The sequence below is a fragment of the Hyperolius riggenbachi genome, chromosome 5, assembly GCF_040937935.1.
Source record: "Hyperolius riggenbachi isolate aHypRig1 chromosome 5, aHypRig1.pri, whole genome shotgun sequence".
Lineage (NCBI taxonomy): Eukaryota > Metazoa > Chordata > Amphibia > Anura > Hyperoliidae > Hyperolius > Hyperolius riggenbachi.
In genome coordinates this window covers 84,521,863-84,540,705 of record NC_090650.1, presented here as the reverse complement: position 1 = coordinate 84,540,705, position 18,843 = coordinate 84,521,863, and the positions used below count along the sequence as shown (strand labels likewise).

The following is an 18,843-nucleotide window of genomic DNA, read 5'->3' as shown; positions in this document are numbered from 1 at the left end:
GGCGGCAATCAAACTGTAGGACTTAGCCCAGCACTTTTACCTAAAGGGGCTGATGTTTCTTAGCGGCAGCCATGTTTTCCTATGTCGTACTGGATGCTGAATTTGAAAGTGCCAATGTCACACATGCAACATAGGATTGGAGAGTTTTAACAAGACAGCAATAACACCTGTTCCCTCAGCTGCTCGCTTGGGGGTTACAGGGGTGGAACTACATTGGGCCAGGCTCCGCCCTCCTTACCCACACCACAGGTTGTTTACATAATGCAGAGCTGCAGCGGACCAGAGTGAAGACACAGGCAGAGAGCTTAGCCATGCTGGCAATGATTACATTTGCAGATTGGCAGAGCAGTGCAAACCTTTACTACACTGCTCTCTGCATTAAATGTTAATGCTTTTACACACAGGGACTACTTACAAATGTTCTTTTATGTACCTAAAAGTTTTGTTTAGGGAGTTGAATCCCACTTTAAAATGCAATAGGATGAAGTAAAAAGCAATGTTCTCTTTTGTTTAGGGTCTATGGCTAAAGTATTAGAGGCTGAGGATAAGCAGGACAGCCATGGAACTGGTATTGCTTAAAAGGAAATAAATATGGCAGCCTCCATATCACTCTTACTTCAGGTTCACTTAAAGCAACTGAACTAGTCTGATTTATAAAATAGGAGCCATTCACTGTCAGTTTTGCAATGAGCAGAGAATTGACAAAAAAAAAAGTCCATTCTCAGCTCAGGTGGCAACACAGCCTATAGAAGGCCAGTTTTATTGCTGCTATAATGTACTAAAACATTGCAAAAGCATTTTCTAATGACCCGTTAACCTTTTAAAATGGTAAACCTGCATTGCAAAACACAACTTTCCATTGGAGCGCAGGATTTATTGTTGCTGATAATGGTTCTCTGTACACCTGTGTAAATATTCTATTAAAAAAAGAAACAATTTTCAGCTATGGTAGTTATTTACAACATTACCAATGTCTTCACTGTATTTCCAGTCAATCAATTTGTTAATTTAATGGGAAAAAAAAGACGTACTTGTCTGTCTCTATTTGTTTTTTTTTACTGTGCCTTTGTGAAGAAAAACTGCTTGGCCCTATAACATTGCCAGTGTGGAAGCTTTGCAGTATAGTATGTAACGTGTTTCCACTAAAATCTTATATTCAGGTTTACTCTAAAATATGCTTTAGGTCTTATTTTTAGGGGATGTCCTTTTTTCCATGCACAACAATCTACAGGGTGGGCCATTTATATGGATACACCTTAATAAAATGGACATTGTTGGTGATATTAACTTCCTGTTTGTGGCACATTAGTATATGTGAGGGGGTAAACTTTTCAAGATGGGTGGTGACCATGGAGGCCATTTTGAAGTCCGCCATTTTGAATCCAACTTTTGTTTTTTCAATGGGAAGAGGGGCATGTGACACATCAAACTTATTAGGAATTTCACAAGAAAAACAATGGTGTAATGTGCCACAAACAGGAAGTTAATATCACCAACAATTTCCATTTTATTAAGGTGTATCCATATAAATGGCCCACCCTGTACATTATTCTTGAACAAAAAAAAACCAATATCTATTCAAATATAGTCACATCATCAGAACTGGCTTTATTTCATTTTCCATGTACAGCAGTCGTTTACAGAGAGTACAACTCTTGCCAACTCTTAAGGTGGCCACACACCATACAATTTTTTAAATTAAAATTAAATTTAAATATCTGTTTAATTCAAGAATAGCAATCAATTTGTCTGACTGATTGTAACAATTCAAAAATCTGACCAATGTACCACACACCTATGTTCAATGTTTCCCCAATCATGAATAAAATAATTAAAAGATCAGAAAAAAATTGATTGAAACTGTACATCCAGTAATTGACTATCCATCATACACACCCTAGAATTCTTGATAAAGTTGGTCTGAAATGTCCAACATGTCCAATCTCCAAAAATTGAAATAAAAAAAACCAGGACATTCGATGTGATTTATACATCAAAAACAAAGAAAAGATCTCGATTTTTTGGGGACAACCGATCAAAATTATCGAATTGGTATTTTCGGAGTAGGTCTTATTTTCAGGGAAACGGTATGTTTTTGAAAACTGGAGTACTGACAAGTGTTTTCTTCTTGATCATATGATTTGCATGGGGCCATTAATCCTCTTGCGATTGCCCCCTCACATCTTCCCTGTATACCATATCAGAGGGAAGAAAGGACTTTCCATTGTTAATGGGCAGCACGGTGGCATAGTGGTCAGCACTCTCGCCTTGCAGTGATGGGTCCCCCATTTGAATCCCAGCCAGGACATTATCTGCACGGAGTTTGTATGTACTTCCCGTGTCTTGTGTGGGTTTCCTCCAGTACTCCGGTTTCCTCCTACACCCCAAAAACATACAGATAAGTTAATTGGCTTCTCACTAAAATTGGCCCTGGACTATGATACATTCACTATATGCTATATACATAGACATATGACTATGGTAGGGATTAGACTGTGAGCTCCCTGAGGGACAGTTAGTGATAAGACAATATACTCTGTACAGCAGATGTCGGCGCTATGTAAATACTAAATAATAATAATTCTAACCACCAGAAACCTAGTGGAAGTCATAACCCTTCCCCACTCAAACAGCCACAATCAGAATAAATACATTGTCTGAAAGGGTCTGTTTTCTGGATCTCATTGTTAAATGGCCTCTTTTACTGGCCAGTATTAAACATTTATTATAGCATAAAGGAAAAATTAACATACCTGTGGTTACAATGAAACTATAGGAAAACTATACTGCTCTGAGTCACAGCGTACGATCCTGCCAGCCTGCCAGATTGAACCCTCTTGTGGAATTCTCTCACTGGACAGTAATATTGAAAGGAGGTTTCACATGCCTCAGCCATTATCCGGTAATATGTCTCGACCAGCCACTGTAGACAAAATAATCCATCTAGTGAATGGTGGAATTAGTTACAAATGATCTGGGCAGGAGAACGGGCACATGTGAGTCACCTACAAAAAGCGCCAAACACAGGAAGCATCAGTGCCTAGATCACATACCAGCTGCCTCCACATCATTAATCTGACATAATCTGATATAGTGCAGGACTCCTGTGCTTTGCAGATCAGTGGTTCTGGAGAAATAAAGTACACACCATCACCAGAATCCACAGCACAGCCTGCTTTGCCTAGTAACAGCTTTTCCCATCACCCTTCCCTCCACATTCCCACTGGAGCAAGGGCGCTGTGACCCAGCTTGCTATGCTGGCTGCACAGCTTTATACTGATGGCATGTATGATTCCATAAAGTGATCGCATGTCAAATTAAACTGATTCTACGCTACATTTTTTTCACATTGGAGTGAGCTAGTTTTTTTTAAACCATTCAAATGATCACTTTGAATGTTTTATTATTTTTTATTGGTAGTTAAAGAGAATATGTACTCTAATATTCTTACAATAAAAAGCATACGATTCTATTCATTATGTTCTCCTGGGCCCCTCTGTGCTGTTTCTGCCACTCCCTGCTGCAATCCTGTCTTGTAATTGCCAGTTTTAGGCAGTGTTTACAAACAAAAGACATGGCATGTGATAGGCTGAGAGGAGCTCAGTCTGTGACTCACACAGAGCCTGCAGGGGGCATGGAGAGGGTGTGTATAGCTTCTGCCTATAACAAGTAGAGCAGCACATTCTTGCCTGAGTGCCTGAGCCCGACAAAGCCGTCAGAGGAAAGAAGATTAGACTATACAACATAGATAATACAGCCACTGTGTAACTAGGAAAGGCTGCAGTAAGACACACCACATTAGAACAGGTATAGGAACTTATAGGACAGAAGTAATAAGGCTGAAAATTTTGTTGCAGAGTCTCTTTAAAGTGGAACTAAATTCAGAGCTTTCTTTCTCCTAAAAAAGATTAGCCACAGTATGATGCTTTAGGGAAATGTTTTCTTCATTACTGTATATAAAAAGCCTAAAAAACTTGAAGTTTTACTTGGATTAATTTCACTAGAAGGACTGAAAGGATTAAGCCTGTGTTAACACTGGGCAGAGAGCTGCCAAGGCACAGCTCACAGCTCTGATTCACAGCTTCTGATAAGACACTCTGAGCTAGCTAAACAAACACAGAGCAGTTCCGGTTTGGTTCCGCTTTAAAGAAGAATGCATTCAAATCTGTGTGGTTATTATAATATTAAGGCTAGGTTTACAATACAGCCCAAATCGGACTGTTTTCTGCAATGGCAAAACAGACATGTTAACAGGTTTTAGGTTCAATACATGATCTCGTCATATGTGTCCATTGTTTCCATGTTGGTTTTGTCTGTTTGCAGTGGTGGAACACCAAGTTCCTTTATGCACAGCTTTTCCAGTCATCTAACATAACATGTGCTTTTATAGATAGCAGTGCTATCTATGACATGTTTGCTGCCACGCACACCAATGGATGTGGATCGACACAGCGGATCATAGATCATTTCCGCTGCGACTGTCCATGTTGTGCATGTGAGGTAGTGTGAACCCAGCCCTGGCTGGCAAATCTGGTAGCCATTCCCTGATGGCATTGCCAGATTTCTGGAAAGGGCACAAAGCTAAGGGCTGAGAGTGGTGGCTTCCAAAGGAGGTGGCTGCATATGCTAGAAAATGCTTCAAATGGAATACGGGAGCTACTGCCCTAGGGAGCTGTACATGAAAGAAAAGGCTGCTGTACATGGATGTTACACGAGGAATGGTATAAACTGCTGAATTGTAGTTACAGTGCTGAACACAAAGGCCCATATGCAATTTACTTTTACTCCTTAGTTTTCTCCTAGGACAGTGATCTGCAAACTTGTCTCTCCAACTGTACAGAAACTACAAGTCCCACAATGCATTTGCCTTTATGAATCATGACTGTGGCTGTCAAACTCTCGCAATGCATTGTGGGACTTGTAGTTCCTTAACAGCTGGAGAGCCAAGTTTGCAGATCTTTGTCCTAGGAGATAGTTTTTCATCTTGAATTTTAAATAACTTTTCAGCATTTAGCAATTTAAAAAAATTCCAAAAAAAAAACAGTTAAAAATTACAATCAAAATTATTTTTTTTAGTATTTTCTTTCTTGCTGGTGATTTCAAATGCATTTCATTTACAAGTTGTGAAAATGTCACCTAGGAGAAAACTCAGGCGAAAAAGTTAATTGCATAGGAGCCAAAGAGTTCATCTCAATAGTGAAGAGAATTGTTCAGGTCAGTTGACCTGCTCTGTGCTGACTGAGGATGGAATTCCCACTCTCCTTGCAGCCAGGAGCTATTAGAAGTCTGCCAGGAATTCAAACGCATAAAAAACAAATAAACTTCTCACTGCAGATCCTGCACATGACTGAAATCACACAACTGCTAGTTTATTGGCCACTCAGCAATGCCATTGGGTACAGATTTAGGTTTACACTAGACAGGATAGCGCTATGAGGTTCTGTTGCTCGTCCCCATATTGCACACCGTAACCGCCAAGCACCCGATCAAGCACGTTGAGCCGAGATTTTGCAGCATGTCCAATCGATACATATGACCAATTTTGGCCTGAAATTGGTTGCATTGTCAATCAGGCCTACTCTTGGCAGCGCCAAATTTCTTCCAAATTGATTATAATCATAGAATTGGACTGTGGATCGGCCCCAAGTCGCCTGGTGTATGGCCACCTTTAGTAATGAACTTATTGCATTCAGAATAAAATTATCAGGCAGATCTCCAGTCTGGGGAAGTGACCTAGTGGAATCCATATCTGAAATCCAGCACTGGGAATTAGGCCAGTTCCTGTTTTCACAAACTATCTTTTTCCCTTTAACTCTTATCGATATTTAAACCATTCTGGTTGCCTAGCCAGGCTAGCCGAGAGTTTTCAGCCAAACAATCCATGAAATAAGGGGAAATGCAAGTGTCACCACGAGAGCTTGTGCAAAAGAAGTGTGTAATCTGGATTCCTCTGAAGTCCTCCTCACTAACTCTGCTCTGTGTTCCTAGAGATGTTTGTATAGACATTACAAAATTGTCTGTTGTAAAGTGACTCATAACCGTAACGTAAAAAGAAAATATAAAGGTCAGACTCCAGTGACTATCACTGACGAAACCAGCATAGCCTGCATTTCCTGCAGTACAGTCCTGGCCAAAAGTTTTGAGACTGTCAAAAATATTGGAAATTAGAAAAGTTGGTGCTTAAAGAGGAACTGTAACGACAAAACGGCCCCTGGGGGGTACTCACCTCGGGTGGGGGAAGCCTTCGGATCCTAATGAGGCTTCCCACGCCGTCCTCCATCCGTCAGGGGTCTCGCTGCAGCCCTCCGTGCAGCGGTGACGTAATATTTACCTTCCTGGCTCCTGCTCAGGCGCTTTGACGGCTGTCGGCGCCGAAGTAGGCGGAAATACCCGATCGCCGTCGGGTCTGCTCTACTGCGCAGGCGCAAGTTTCCGGCGCCTGCGCAGTAGAGTGGACCCGACGGAGATCGGGTATTTCCGTCTATTTCCGTGCCGAAAGTCGCCACAGCGCCCCCGCTGGAGCCAGCAAAGGTGAATATTGAACTGACAGTCGGCACAGTCGCCGGCTGTTCGGAGGGCTGCAGCGAGACCCCCGTGGGACAGAGGACGGCGTGGGAAGCCTCATTAGGATCCGGAGGCTTCCCCCACCCGAGGTGAGTACCCCCCAGGGGATCTTTTTAATGTTACAGAGTCTCTTTAAAGCAGGGTTCTCAGCAGGGCTTTTATTCTTTATAAAGATATTCCCTAAAAAGGATTTAAACAATGATGCTGGTCAGCTTCCCTGCTCGCTACACAGTTTTTTGGCAGTTGGACAGAGCAACTGCCATTCACTAACTGCTTTTGAAACTAAATATATCCCTGAGGATCCCCTATAAAGAGATGGACTAGTCCAAAACCTGTCACTTCTGTTAGATTTCTACCTACTGTAAGTGACAGCAACATAGGAGAAAAGTAATTTAAGGCTCATTTTACTCTGGAAAAAATGTACTTCTTATTTGTGTATGTTTGCACATATTTTAAATTTTACATTTTTTCGCTGTAGTGCCCCTTTACGTTTTTATAATAGCAATTTGCATATACTCCAGAATGTTATGAAGAGTGTTCAGATGAATTGCTTAGTCCTTCTTTGCCATGAAAATTAACTGAATCCCAAAAAAATCTTTCCACTGCATTTCATTGCTGTCATTAAAGGACCTGCTGAGTAATCGTCTTGTTAACTCAGGTGAGAATGTTGATGAGCACAAGGCTGGAGATCATTATGTCAGGCTGATTGGGTTAGAATGGCAGACTTGACATGTTAAAAGGAGGGTAATGCTTGAAATCATTGATCTTCCATTGTTAACCATGGTGACCAGCAAAGAAACGCATGCAGCCATCATAGCGTTGCATAAAAATGGCTTCACAGGCAAGGATATTGTGGCTACTTAGATTGCACTTACATCAACAATTTATAGGATCATCAAAAACATCAAGGAAAGAGGTTCAATTATTGTTAAGAAGGCTTCAGGGCATCCAAGAAAATCCAGCAAGCGCCAGGATCGTCTCCTAAAGAGGATTCAGCTGCGGGATCGGAGTGCAACCAGTGCAGAGGTTGCTCAGGAATGGCAGCAAGCAGGTGTGAGCGCATCTACACGCACAGTGAGGCAAAGACTTTTGGAAGATGGCTGTAATGGTTAGCGGAGATACCGCCGCAGAGGCAAACGGCATGGCGGTTAACTCCGCGTATCAGCCGGCGGCCTCAGCCGCGCAGTTACATGCTGGTGCTCTGCCTGGTCCTTCTATTGCACATAGATTGAGGCCTACACGCGTGCACGCCAGGCGACAGGACCTTTATGCGAATAGAAGGGGAGTCAGCTGATCTACCAGGTCAGCTGACTCCAACATTACGCTGGATTGGATGAATGACTGGGGCGGCGCTGTGGAGCACTTCTGTATATATAGTACCAGCCTGTCAGTTGCTCCGTGTCTGCTGTTGCAAATGCTAACGTGTTAGCGCTCAGACCTTAGTCAGATCCCAAAGTGTGCTAGAACCAGCTGGAGCTGGGGATCCACACTTAGCCAGATTCTGTTGATAGCTTAAAGTACTAATTGCATTGTATTATCTGTTATGACCTTCTGCTTGCCTTGACTATTCTCCTGCTTTTCTGATTCTGTACTTTCACCTATCTGATCCAGTTGCCGACTCTGCCTGAACTTAAACTCTGAGTTAGTCTTCGTCTTTGTACTGTATCTGTCCGTACGTTGCCGATCCTGCCTGTCTGACTATCCTGTACTCACCATCCTGTACTCACCAGTGGGTCAGCCACTGGTGAGGGATTCTAGTATTGTATCACCTGCTCCTCAGGTGGAACCCTGACTGCAGCACAGTCTTAATCACCTGCCCCTCAGGTGATCATTACTTGCAGCATCTTTGTAAACACCTGCTCCTCAGGTGTCCACTGGCTGGAGTACAGTCTTAGCACCTGCTCCTCAGGTGCAAGCCCTGACTACAGTACAGACTTAAACACCTGCTCTTTAGGTGTCCACTGGCTGCAGTACAGTCTTAACACCTACTCCTCAGGTGTAAGCCCTGACTGCAGTACAGTACTGCAGTACAGTCTTAATCACTTGCTCCTCAGGTGATTCCCGGCTGCAGTACAGTCTGAGTCTCTCGCCCCTCGGGTGATCTCAGCTGTACTGAATCACATATCCAGCTTGCTGGGTGAATACTCTTGTGTTCTATTGAGATACCGATCACCACCAGCTCCTCTGGGGTATCTCTATCATTATTGTTGCACCAAACATCTGTTCTTACATTGGTTATCCTGGTTCTGGCTATACTAGTATTATTGGTGATTCTGCAGATCACACATAATCAGGTATAGCATCTGTATTATTGGTGATTCTGCAGATCACACATAATCAGGTATAGCATCTGTATTATTGGTGATACTGCAGATCACCAATAATCAGAGAAATCTGTTCTCGCTGACACCAATCGTTACAATGGCCTGTTGTCAAGAAGGGCAGCAAAGAAGCCACTTCTCTCCCAAAAAAAACTTCAGGGACAGATTGATCTTCTGCAGAAAGAATGGTGAATGGACTGCTGAGGACTGGTGCAAAGTCATATTCTCAGATGAAGCCCCTTTCTGATTGTTTGGGGATCTGGAAAAAGGCTTGTCAGGAGAATAAAAGGTGTGCGCTACCATCAGTCCATTCTGACTATTCATTAGTATAAATTGTTTGCTTTCAAAAATGGGTTGACCTTTATTTTAAAGGAGGATGTAACATCCAAAAATAAAAACATTGCCAAAAATAGTGCTACCCAAAAAATATATATAAACCCTTTTTTTTTTTCAAAAATAGGTCCCCAATATGAGTTTCCTTTTATTTTTGTTTAACAATTTTTTATTGAAGAGGAAGTAAGACAAAGGGAAATATAAAAAAGAGAAATGTCACAATTGCAATTACAAATGTCAAGGAGAGAAAGCAATCACCAACAACAAATAGTGTTGTTATGGCAGAAAACCACGTCAGACAGTTGACAAAAATCCAAATGGGTTATATGAAACACACACAACCCCCCCCCCCCCCCCCAATATCAAATTGTTCTAGATTCTCTTATCACAACAGGTGTGTCATTTAAGATCTCTCTTTCTAAATACCACTTTGTTTAACGGAAAGTTGCAATAATCCGCTCCTTAATTGGCTAAAGCCCCATCTACACCATATAATTTTTTGTCAGATTCGATTCATTTCGATTCAATCCGACATGTCCGATCGGGATTCGATTTGATTAAATTTACCATTGCAAAACAATGGCAATTTGAATCGAATCTCGATCGAACATGTCGGATTGAATCGAATGAATGAATCGAATCGGACAAAAAATTGTATGGTGTAGATGGGGCTTTAGATAGTGTGTCCATAAAACTCTCCCACACCTCAATGAAGTTTTCAGTAGGAGTCTCCTTCTTTTTCGATGTTTCCACCCAGTCCATCAAGAAAACATAATGGTTGGTTTGTTTGTTTTATTTATTTTTTTAAACCACAGTAACAAGCTTATCTCAGCGGACAAATCACTGAAAATTATATATATATATATATATATGTATATATATATATATATATATATATATATATATATATATATATATATATATATACACAGTGGTTTGCAAAAGTATTCGACATTTTGTCATATTACTGCCACAAACATGAATCAATTTTTTGGAATTCCACGTGAAAGACCAATACAAAGTGGTGTACACGTGAGAAGTGGAACGAAAATCATACATGATTCCAAACATTTTTTACAAATCATTAACTGCAAAGTGGGGTGTGCATAATTATTCAGCCCCCTTTGGTCTGAGTGCAGTCAGTTGCCCATAGACATTACCTGATGAGTGCTAATGACTAGATATAGTGCACCTGTGTGTAACCTAATGTCAGTACAAATACAGCTGCTCTGTGACGGCCTCAGAGGTTGTCTAAGAGAATATTGGGAGCAACAACACCATGAAGTCTAAAGAACACACCAGACAGGTCAGGGATCAAGTTATTGAGAAGTTATTGAGAAATTTAATGAGAAATTGAATGCAGGCTTAGGCTACAAAAAGATTTCCAAAGCCTTGAACATCCCACGGAGCACTGTTCAAGCGATCATTCAGAAATGGAAGGAGTATGGCACAACTGTAAACCTACCAAGACAAGGCCGGCCACCTAAACTCACAGGCTGAACAAGGAGAGCGCTGATCAGAAATGCAGTCAAGAGGCCCATGGTGAGTCTGGACGAGCTGCAGAGATCTACAGCTCAGGTGAGGGAATCTGTCCACTATTAGTCGTGCATTGCACAAAGTTGGCCTTTATGGAACAGTGGCAAGAAGAAAGCCATTGTTAACAGAAAAGCATAAGAAGCCCCGTTTGCAGTTTGCCACAAGCCATTTGTGGGACACAGCAAACATGTGGAAGAAGGTGCTCTGGTCAGATGAGACCAAAATGGAACTTTTTGGCCAAAATGCAAAACGCTATGTGTGGCAGAAAACTAACACTGCACATTACTCAGAACACACCGTCCCCACTGTCGAATATGGTGGTGGCAGCATCATGCTCTGGGGGTGCTTCTCTTCAGCAGGGACAGGGAGGCTGGTCAGAGTTGATGGGAAGATGGATGGAGTCAAAAACAGGGCAATCTTGGAAGAAAACCTCTTGGAGTCTGCAAAAGACTTGAGACTGGGGTGGAGGTTTACCTTCCAGCAGGACAACGACCCTAAACATAAAGCCAGGGCAACAAGGTAATGGTTTAAAACAAAACATATCCATGTGTTAGTCAAAGTCCAGATCTAAATCTATTCGAGAATCTGCAAGATCTGAAAACTGCTGTTCATCTAATCTAACTGAGCTGAAGCTGTTTTGCAAAGAAGAATGGGCAAGGATTTCAGTCTCTAGATGTGCAAAGCTGGTAGAGACATACCCTAAAAGACTGGCAGCTGTAATTGCAGCAAAAGGTGGTTCTACAAAGTATTGACTCAGAGGGCTGAATAATTACGCACACCCCACTTTGCAGTTCTTTTTTTTTTTAAATGTTTGGAATCATGTATGATTTTCGTTCCACTTCTTACGTGTACGCGACTTTGTATTGGTCTTTCACGTGGAATTCCAATAAAATTGATTCATGTTTGTGGCAGTAATATGACAAAATGTGGAAAACTTCAAGGGGGCTGAATACTTTTGCAAACCGCTGTAATTATTTATATAGCGTCAACGACATCCTCCACAGAGTTTATTGTCTTATCACTTAACAGTCCCACATCCAAAACCTCATCCCACATCCAAAATTTCACTAAGTCCTGCAACTTCCACCTTCGTAACATCTGTAAGATTCGCCCTTTCCTGACCTCTGCCACCACCAAACTCCTCATCCATGCCCTCATAATTTCCCGCCTTGACTACTGCAATGCCCTGCTGTCTGGTCTCCCTATGACCCGAACAGCCCCACTGCAGTCCATCATGAATGCGGCAGCCAGAATTATCCACTGCTCCCATCGCTCCACCACGGCGGATCCGCTCCTAGAATCCCTCCACTGGCTTCCTATCCAGTCCAGAATCAGATTCAAGATACTGTGTCTGACCTACAAATCTGTCCACAAAACCTGTCCAACCTACATTTCCGATCTTACTCAGAGGTACACACCTAGCCGCTCACTCCGCTCTTCCAATGAACTTCGCCTAACACCCCCCCCCCCCCCCCCCCGCATCACCCAGTCCTATGCACGCCTCCAGGACTTCTCAAGAGCTGCTCCAACACTATGGAACTCCCTACCTCCACCTATTAGGGCAGCTCCCTCCTTCAACATCTTCAAGAAAGCACTCAAAACTCACCTTTTCACTCTGGCCTACCACCCCTCACAAGTGCTCTAAACCTACAGCTGAACTCTGGTCCCCTACCATTCGTGTCCTTACCTCTCCCTCTAGATTGTAAGCCTTTGGGCAGGGTCCTCCTCCTTTTGTGTCCTACCTGATCTTGCACCTCCATTACTGTGCACCCATGCTATGCATCTGAGTGAACCTAACCTGCCTAATCTCCATGCTCCATCCAGTGACTGACTAAGCATTACCTTGTACTCATACTATGGTGTGTGATCTGGTTTTCTTGTATTCCTGTATTGTCATATTGCTGTATGTCACTACTAAATATTGTCTGTAACCTAAATTAATGTTCAGCGCTGCGTAATATGTTGGCGCTTTATAAATACAATAAATAATAATAATAATAATAATAATAACAGTCCCTCAGAGGGGCTCACAATCTAATCCCTACCATAGTCGTATGTCTATGTATGTATCATGTAGTGTATGTATCGTAGTCTAGGGCTAATTTAGGGGTAAGCCAATTAACTTATCTGTATATTTTTGAGATGTGGGGGGAAACTGGAGTGCCCAGAGGAGACCCACATAGACAAATTGAGAGCATACAAACTCCACGCAGATAGTGCCCTGGCTGGAATTCAAGCCAGGCACCCAGTGTTGGAAGGCGAGAGCGCTAACCGCTACGCCACCGTGCTGCCCTTATGTAGCAATAGATCTCATGGACCTTTTATTATATCCATAGCGTTCATCACAAATAATACAGGCCACATAAGGAACAGAATTAACATAAAAATATCAAATGAATGTCATACTAAATATATTCTTTTAAATATTATGCTTGATGTATCCATCAATAGTCAGGACACAAGGAGGAAATCTTTACTTAAACCAGACCTAAATTTAGAACTCCTTCTCTGCTCTAAATGAAAAGCAACAGCATAATAACCTTTAAAGAAATACAATCTTTGTTAAAGCTTATAGAGCTCCTACAGAGATTGTGCAGAGTGGTTACTTTCTGGTTTCTAGGAGCACAGAAAGGGTTAACTTCCAGTGTTTACATATTAGCACAGAATTTGGTAGAGTCTGCAGACAGCTGTCAGCTCAAATTAAACTTGCTGATTACTTGCTGATAAGGTAGAATTAGACTGGCTGTTCTCCGTGAAACACATGCATGGTGGATTTCTATGTGTTTCCTTGTCTCCTGTGCAAGAGTTTAGGTCCACTTAACCACTTTACCCCCAGCGGTACGAATTTCTCCGTCCCTTTTTTCCCTCCTAAAAAACCAGGGACGGAGAAATCCGTACCTTCCGCGCTACCGCCGCTGTCCGCGCTACCGCCGCTCGTGCGCGCGCACCCGCCGCTCGTGCCCGCCGCCGCCCGCTCGCCCGAAGATCAATGAACGGGAAAATCCATTCCCGTTCGTTGATCTAAGCTCCCGCAATGATCTGCTGCTTCTTTCAGAAACAGCGCGATCATTGTGAGTCTCCCAGCCTCCTACTGCTTCCTGTAAGCGTCCTTCCGGTCGCTTACAGGTCGCATGTAAACATACTCACTGTTGCCATCTTGTGTCCAAATAGTAAACTACACCCTAATGCATTTTACACATAAAAATAAATTGTTTTACATAATAAATTAACTCATTACCTCCCACACTCCCCATTTTTTTTTTTTTTGTAATTTAAAAAAAAAAAATACAATTAAAAAAAAAACATAAATAGTTACCTTAGGGACTGAACTTTTTAAATATTTATGTCAAGAGGGTATAACACTGTTACTTTATAAACTACGGGCTTGTAATTAGGGATGGACGCAAAACTGAAAAAAATGCACCTTTATTTCCAAATAAAATATTGGGGCCAAACATTGTGATAGGGACATAGTTTAAACGGTTTTATAACCGGGAATAATGGGCAAATACATTTCATGGGTTTTAATTACAGTAGCATGCATTATTTAAAAACTATAAAGGCCGAAAACTGAAAAATAATATTTTTTTCTTACATTTTTTCCTATTTTCCCATTAAAACACATTTAGAATAAAATAATTCTTGGCATAATGTCCCACCTAAAGGAAGCCTAATTGGTGGCGGAAAAAACAAGATATAGTTAATTTCATTGCGATAAGTAATAATAACGTTATAGACGAATGAATGGACGGAGCGCTGAAAGGTGAAAATTGCTCTGGTGTTCAAGGGGTAAAACCCCTCAGTGGTGAAGTGGTTAAACAGGCCAGGTCTACTTGATCTTTTAAGCCCAATGCACCACGTTTGTGTGTGCTTTAATACCATATTGCTTTGAGATTTAATTCAAGTATGTTTACTTAGCACCCTTATGAAGAGAGCTGTGGTTGAGCTAGTTTACCTCCCCTGACTCAACTAGATCGGTGAACTAACAGTGCAGTACCCATAGATGTGAAACTAGTGTGAGGACACTGTCTAGCTGTAGATCGAACTTGTATGTAAAAATTGTATTTGGGCTGCAATATTTGTAATGCGGAGGGAAGATAGCAGAGGTCCAAATACTTCTGGAAAATATGAGTGCATTTTAAGAATGGCCTAAAAAGGATGCTACCTTTTGAGGCCCATTTGTTGATTGTAGTGTTCCAAGTATCAGGCATGTGTATTAGACATAGCCATAGTGATTTATGCTAATAATGGTTTTCCTTTGCCTTTTTTGTAGGATTATAGAATTCCGGAGGCCAGTAAAACTCAAGGATGTGCTGCAGAAAGTTACAGATGCCTTTGGCCAAACAATGGACTTGCACTATGCAAACAATGAGGTAATGTGTACTGTGTTCGCTGGAGGCTCACATTCCCCAGCAGTTCCTTGTGTGCATGTCCTGGTGTCTGTCACTGCTGCAAAGCTTCCAGGAACATAAAAACCTATCCATTGACATCTCATTGCAAACTGTTTATGTTACAGTACACAGAGATGGCTACACATCACTACATCACTGCTTGTGCTGATTATAGGACTGTCCGCTAAAAGGACTTCCCAAAACAGTGTTCACATCTAAGTTGGCCATATAAAATAGCTTTAAAGGACCACTGCAGTGAAAAAACAAGCAGTTAAAATCTGACAGAACTGACAGGTTTTAGATTAGTCCATCTCCTCATGGGGGTTCTCTGGGTTTTCTTTGCTTTCAAAAGCATTCCAAGTGAGTAGGGGGGCTGGCATCTTACTTTTTTTGCTGTTGAACTGCCATTCAAGAAATGCTTTTGAAAACAAAGAAAACCCAGAGATTCCCCCCATTAGAGGATGGAGGAGTCCAAAACCTGTCAGTTCTGTCTGATTTTAACTGATTACTTAATTCGCTGCAGTGGTCCTTTAATTCAAACTCAAGCAACCCTTTCTGTGAAAAAATAACGTTTTATATGGTCCCAGTTTTCCTAAAACTCTACAGTTTAAAGAATCAATACATTTCATACCTTTGTGGCTGTCCAAGGAAAGTTCTATTCTCATGAACCTGTATGAATTTCCGTCCTGTATTTCATGGACCAATCATAATAAAGCAGCAGTCAGGGAGGTTTAGAGACACACATGGCTTCCACAGTTACCTTAAAGAATCAAAATCATTCTATTTTGGCCAAATAATTTTGCACTTACAAGGACTTGGCAGTTCCTTTACGGACATAGACAATATTATACAAGGACAGACAGTATAAAGAATTACAGATCAAAGACAGTATAGGAATTAAAATAATTGAAAAAACGGGATGAAGCATTAATTTTCCTGTTCCAGTTCTGTGCAATAATGGTCTAGCACATACATGTCAAACTCCGGCCCGCGGGCCAAATTTGGCCCTCAGAGCCATTCAATTTGGCCCTCAAGTGGTTTCCCCACTTTGCATTATGTTTGGCCCACTCTAGACCACCAGGGAAGCTATATTGGAGGGGAAGGCCTAGAACACCAGGGAAGCCATATGGGGAGGTAGGGGGAAAGCACTAAACATCAGGGAAATGTATAGGGGAGGGTGGGGGTCTTTACACACCAGGGAACTGAATAGGGGAGGGAGGACCACTAGACACCTGGGAACTTTATAAGGGAGGAAGATGGCCAGTCGACATTAAGGTTGACCCGCGAGTAGGCCCCAGTGTACAATTTCAGTCCGCGGCTAGGCCCCAGTGCACAATTCCGGCCCACTTTGTATTTGAGTTTGACACCCCTGGTCTAGCAGTTCCAGACTTTGACCTCTCTTGATGCCTGAGCCAGTGATCAGCCTTGCGGATCAACTTGGTCAAATGTTGACCACAGGCCCTGTCCGCCCTTGATGCCAAGTGAGGCAACATTTTCAGGCAGCAGAAGTCTGGGGACAGCACCAGCCAGAAACAGGAAGTGAAGAGAGTGCCTGGCCAACCTATACTGGGGGCACCTGTCCCTGGCTACCTACCTTTACTGAGGGTGTTTTTTGGGGGGGGTGGGGACTCACCGCAGCTTGAATTTTCGGGTGCCGTGCAATCATTCCAGCTGGTGTGTGTGGGGGGAGAGGGGGGGGGGTTGCATCCTCACAAGTTCATCCTCACAATCATCAGCAAACACTCTAGAACCGGCCCTGGTTGACCAATGGCATTGTTTTCTCTGGCCACCCGGTCCACTCCGTCATGCACCTCTCTGTCAACCCTCCTTCCTCCTCTGCAGCTGTGTGGCTTATTTTAAATAATTTTACAGTTTAGGTTTTCTTTAAAGGGGAACTTCAGCCTAAACAAACATACTGTCATTAAGTTACATTAGTTATGTTAATTAGAATAGATGGGTAATATAATTTTTTTACCCACCCTGTTTTAAAAGAACAGGCAAATGTTTGTGATTCATGGGGGCTGCCATCTTTGTCATGGGGCAGCCATCTTTTTGGTTGAAAGGAGGTGACAAGGAGCAGGAGACACAGTTCCACCTGTCCTGTGTCCTGATTACCCCTCCCAGCTGCACACGCTAGGCTTTAAATGTCAAAATGTAAAAAAACAAAAATTGCACCAAAACAGCAGAACGAGAGCAACAACATCAGAAATCCCATCATGCTTTGCACAGCATCAGGGGAAAAAAGCCCGGGCAGTTTTCTACTGTGCAGCTAAAAATGAGGCTTGGATAAGAGAAACAAAGTTCTGATGCTGTGAAACTGTTAAAGAAACACCAAGCCTTTTCAGTGCTGCTGAGTCGATTTTTAGTCCGGAGGTTCACTTTAAGGCCAGTATTAGAAACAGAAACTAATATGCTAGGACTAGGTACCAAATCACTTTAAAACAGATTATAGTGTTTTTCCTAGAATACAACATCTGTATACAATCCCGGTGTTTAGGCTATTCGGCATACCTCAGTCCTTTCATAACATGAGATAATGGCCTGTTCCGTTTTCCCACTTGCTTCTCTTATTTTGATTGGCTCAGTTTGATCAGAGCAGGACAGAATAGCCAAATTGCTAGCCAGACTGCCTTAAAGTGGAATCGTTCCTTATAGAAAATGAAAACATCCATCACTGGTATTTTATCAGAATCAGAATCAGAATCAGAATCAAATTTATTCGCCAAGCACGACTGGGTCATGCCCGGAATTGGGTTTGGCACCTTACACTTGCTCAAAGTAAACACAGGAAGTACAAAAAGACAAACATGCAGAGACAAAAAGTGCAGAACAGTCCATACTATATACAAAAACAGGGGTGCAAAATGGGCAATAGAATACAGTAAAGTGATCAGTGTCAGTGTCCAGATTCAGCATAGAGTTATGTTCGCTAGTTCAGTCAAGTGAGTTCAGGAGGTTGACAGCAGAGGGGAAAAAGGAGTTACTGTGCCTCGAAGTTTTTGCGTAGATGGCTCGGTACCTGCGGCCTGACGGTAGACGGATGAAAAAGCGGTGACCAGGGTGTGAGGGGTCACCGGCAATCTTCAGTGCTCTGGAGCGTAGCCTGGAGATATGTAGGCAGTCGAGTGAGGGGAGTGGTCTCCCAATGATCCTTTCCGCCGATCTAATGATCCTCTGAAGTTTGTATCTATCCCTGTTGGACGATCCAGCGTACCATACAAGGATCGAAGAGCAGAGGACGGACTCTATGGTGGCAGTGTAGAAGTTCATCAGCAATTCCTGGGCCATGCCGAACTTCTTCAGTTGTCGGAGGAAGAACAGCCTCTGCTGGGCTTTCCTCTGAGTTAAGGTGGTGTTTTCCTTCCAGGTCAGGTCATTTGAGATGGTGGTGCCCAGGAGGCGAACGCTGGCCACTCGCTCAGCTTCAAAGCCATCAATGTGGATTGGTGGGGGGGCAGGAGCATGCCTCCTGAAGTCTACTATCACCTCAACAGTTTTGGCTGTGTTAAGGACCAGTCTGTTATCCCTGCACCACTGGCATATTCTGTCGACCTCCCGGCGGTAGTCCTGTTCGTCGTTGTTGGTCACCAGGCCAACGATGGTGGTGTCATCCGCAAATTTGATGACCTTGACAGAGTTTTCCCTGGATCTACAGTTGTTTGTGTAGAGGGAGAATAGGATCGGTGATAAGACACAGC

The 18,843-nt window shown here is 42.6% G+C and overlaps 1 protein-coding gene and 1 long non-coding RNA gene across 5 annotated transcripts in view; one reads left to right on the top strand and one right to left on the bottom strand.

Annotated features, from left to right (window-relative positions):
• The window catches only part of LOC137518287 (mitogen-activated protein kinase kinase kinase 3-like), a 200,423-nt gene that overhangs the window by 136,425 nt on the left and 45,155 nt on the right, over positions 1 to 18,843 (top strand). For 3 of the 4 annotated variants that reach the window (XM_068235937.1, XM_068235936.1, XM_068235938.1), the window contains exon 5: positions 15,028 to 15,127. In XM_068235937.1, the coding sequence (XP_068092038.1) occupies positions 15,028 to 15,127 (100 nt within the window). Of the gene's footprint in view, positions 1 to 6,850; positions 6,926 to 15,027; positions 15,128 to 18,843 lie in introns of those variants that run through there. The other variant, XM_068235939.1, reaches the window with a different exon arrangement.
• LOC137519655 (uncharacterized) lies at positions 1,589 to 3,021 on the bottom strand. Its single transcript, XR_011021066.1, has 2 exons — positions 2,754 to 3,021; positions 1,589 to 2,377 (listed from the first exon to the last, which is right to left on the bottom strand). It is a non-coding gene; the product is annotated as an uncharacterized lncRNA (long non-coding RNA).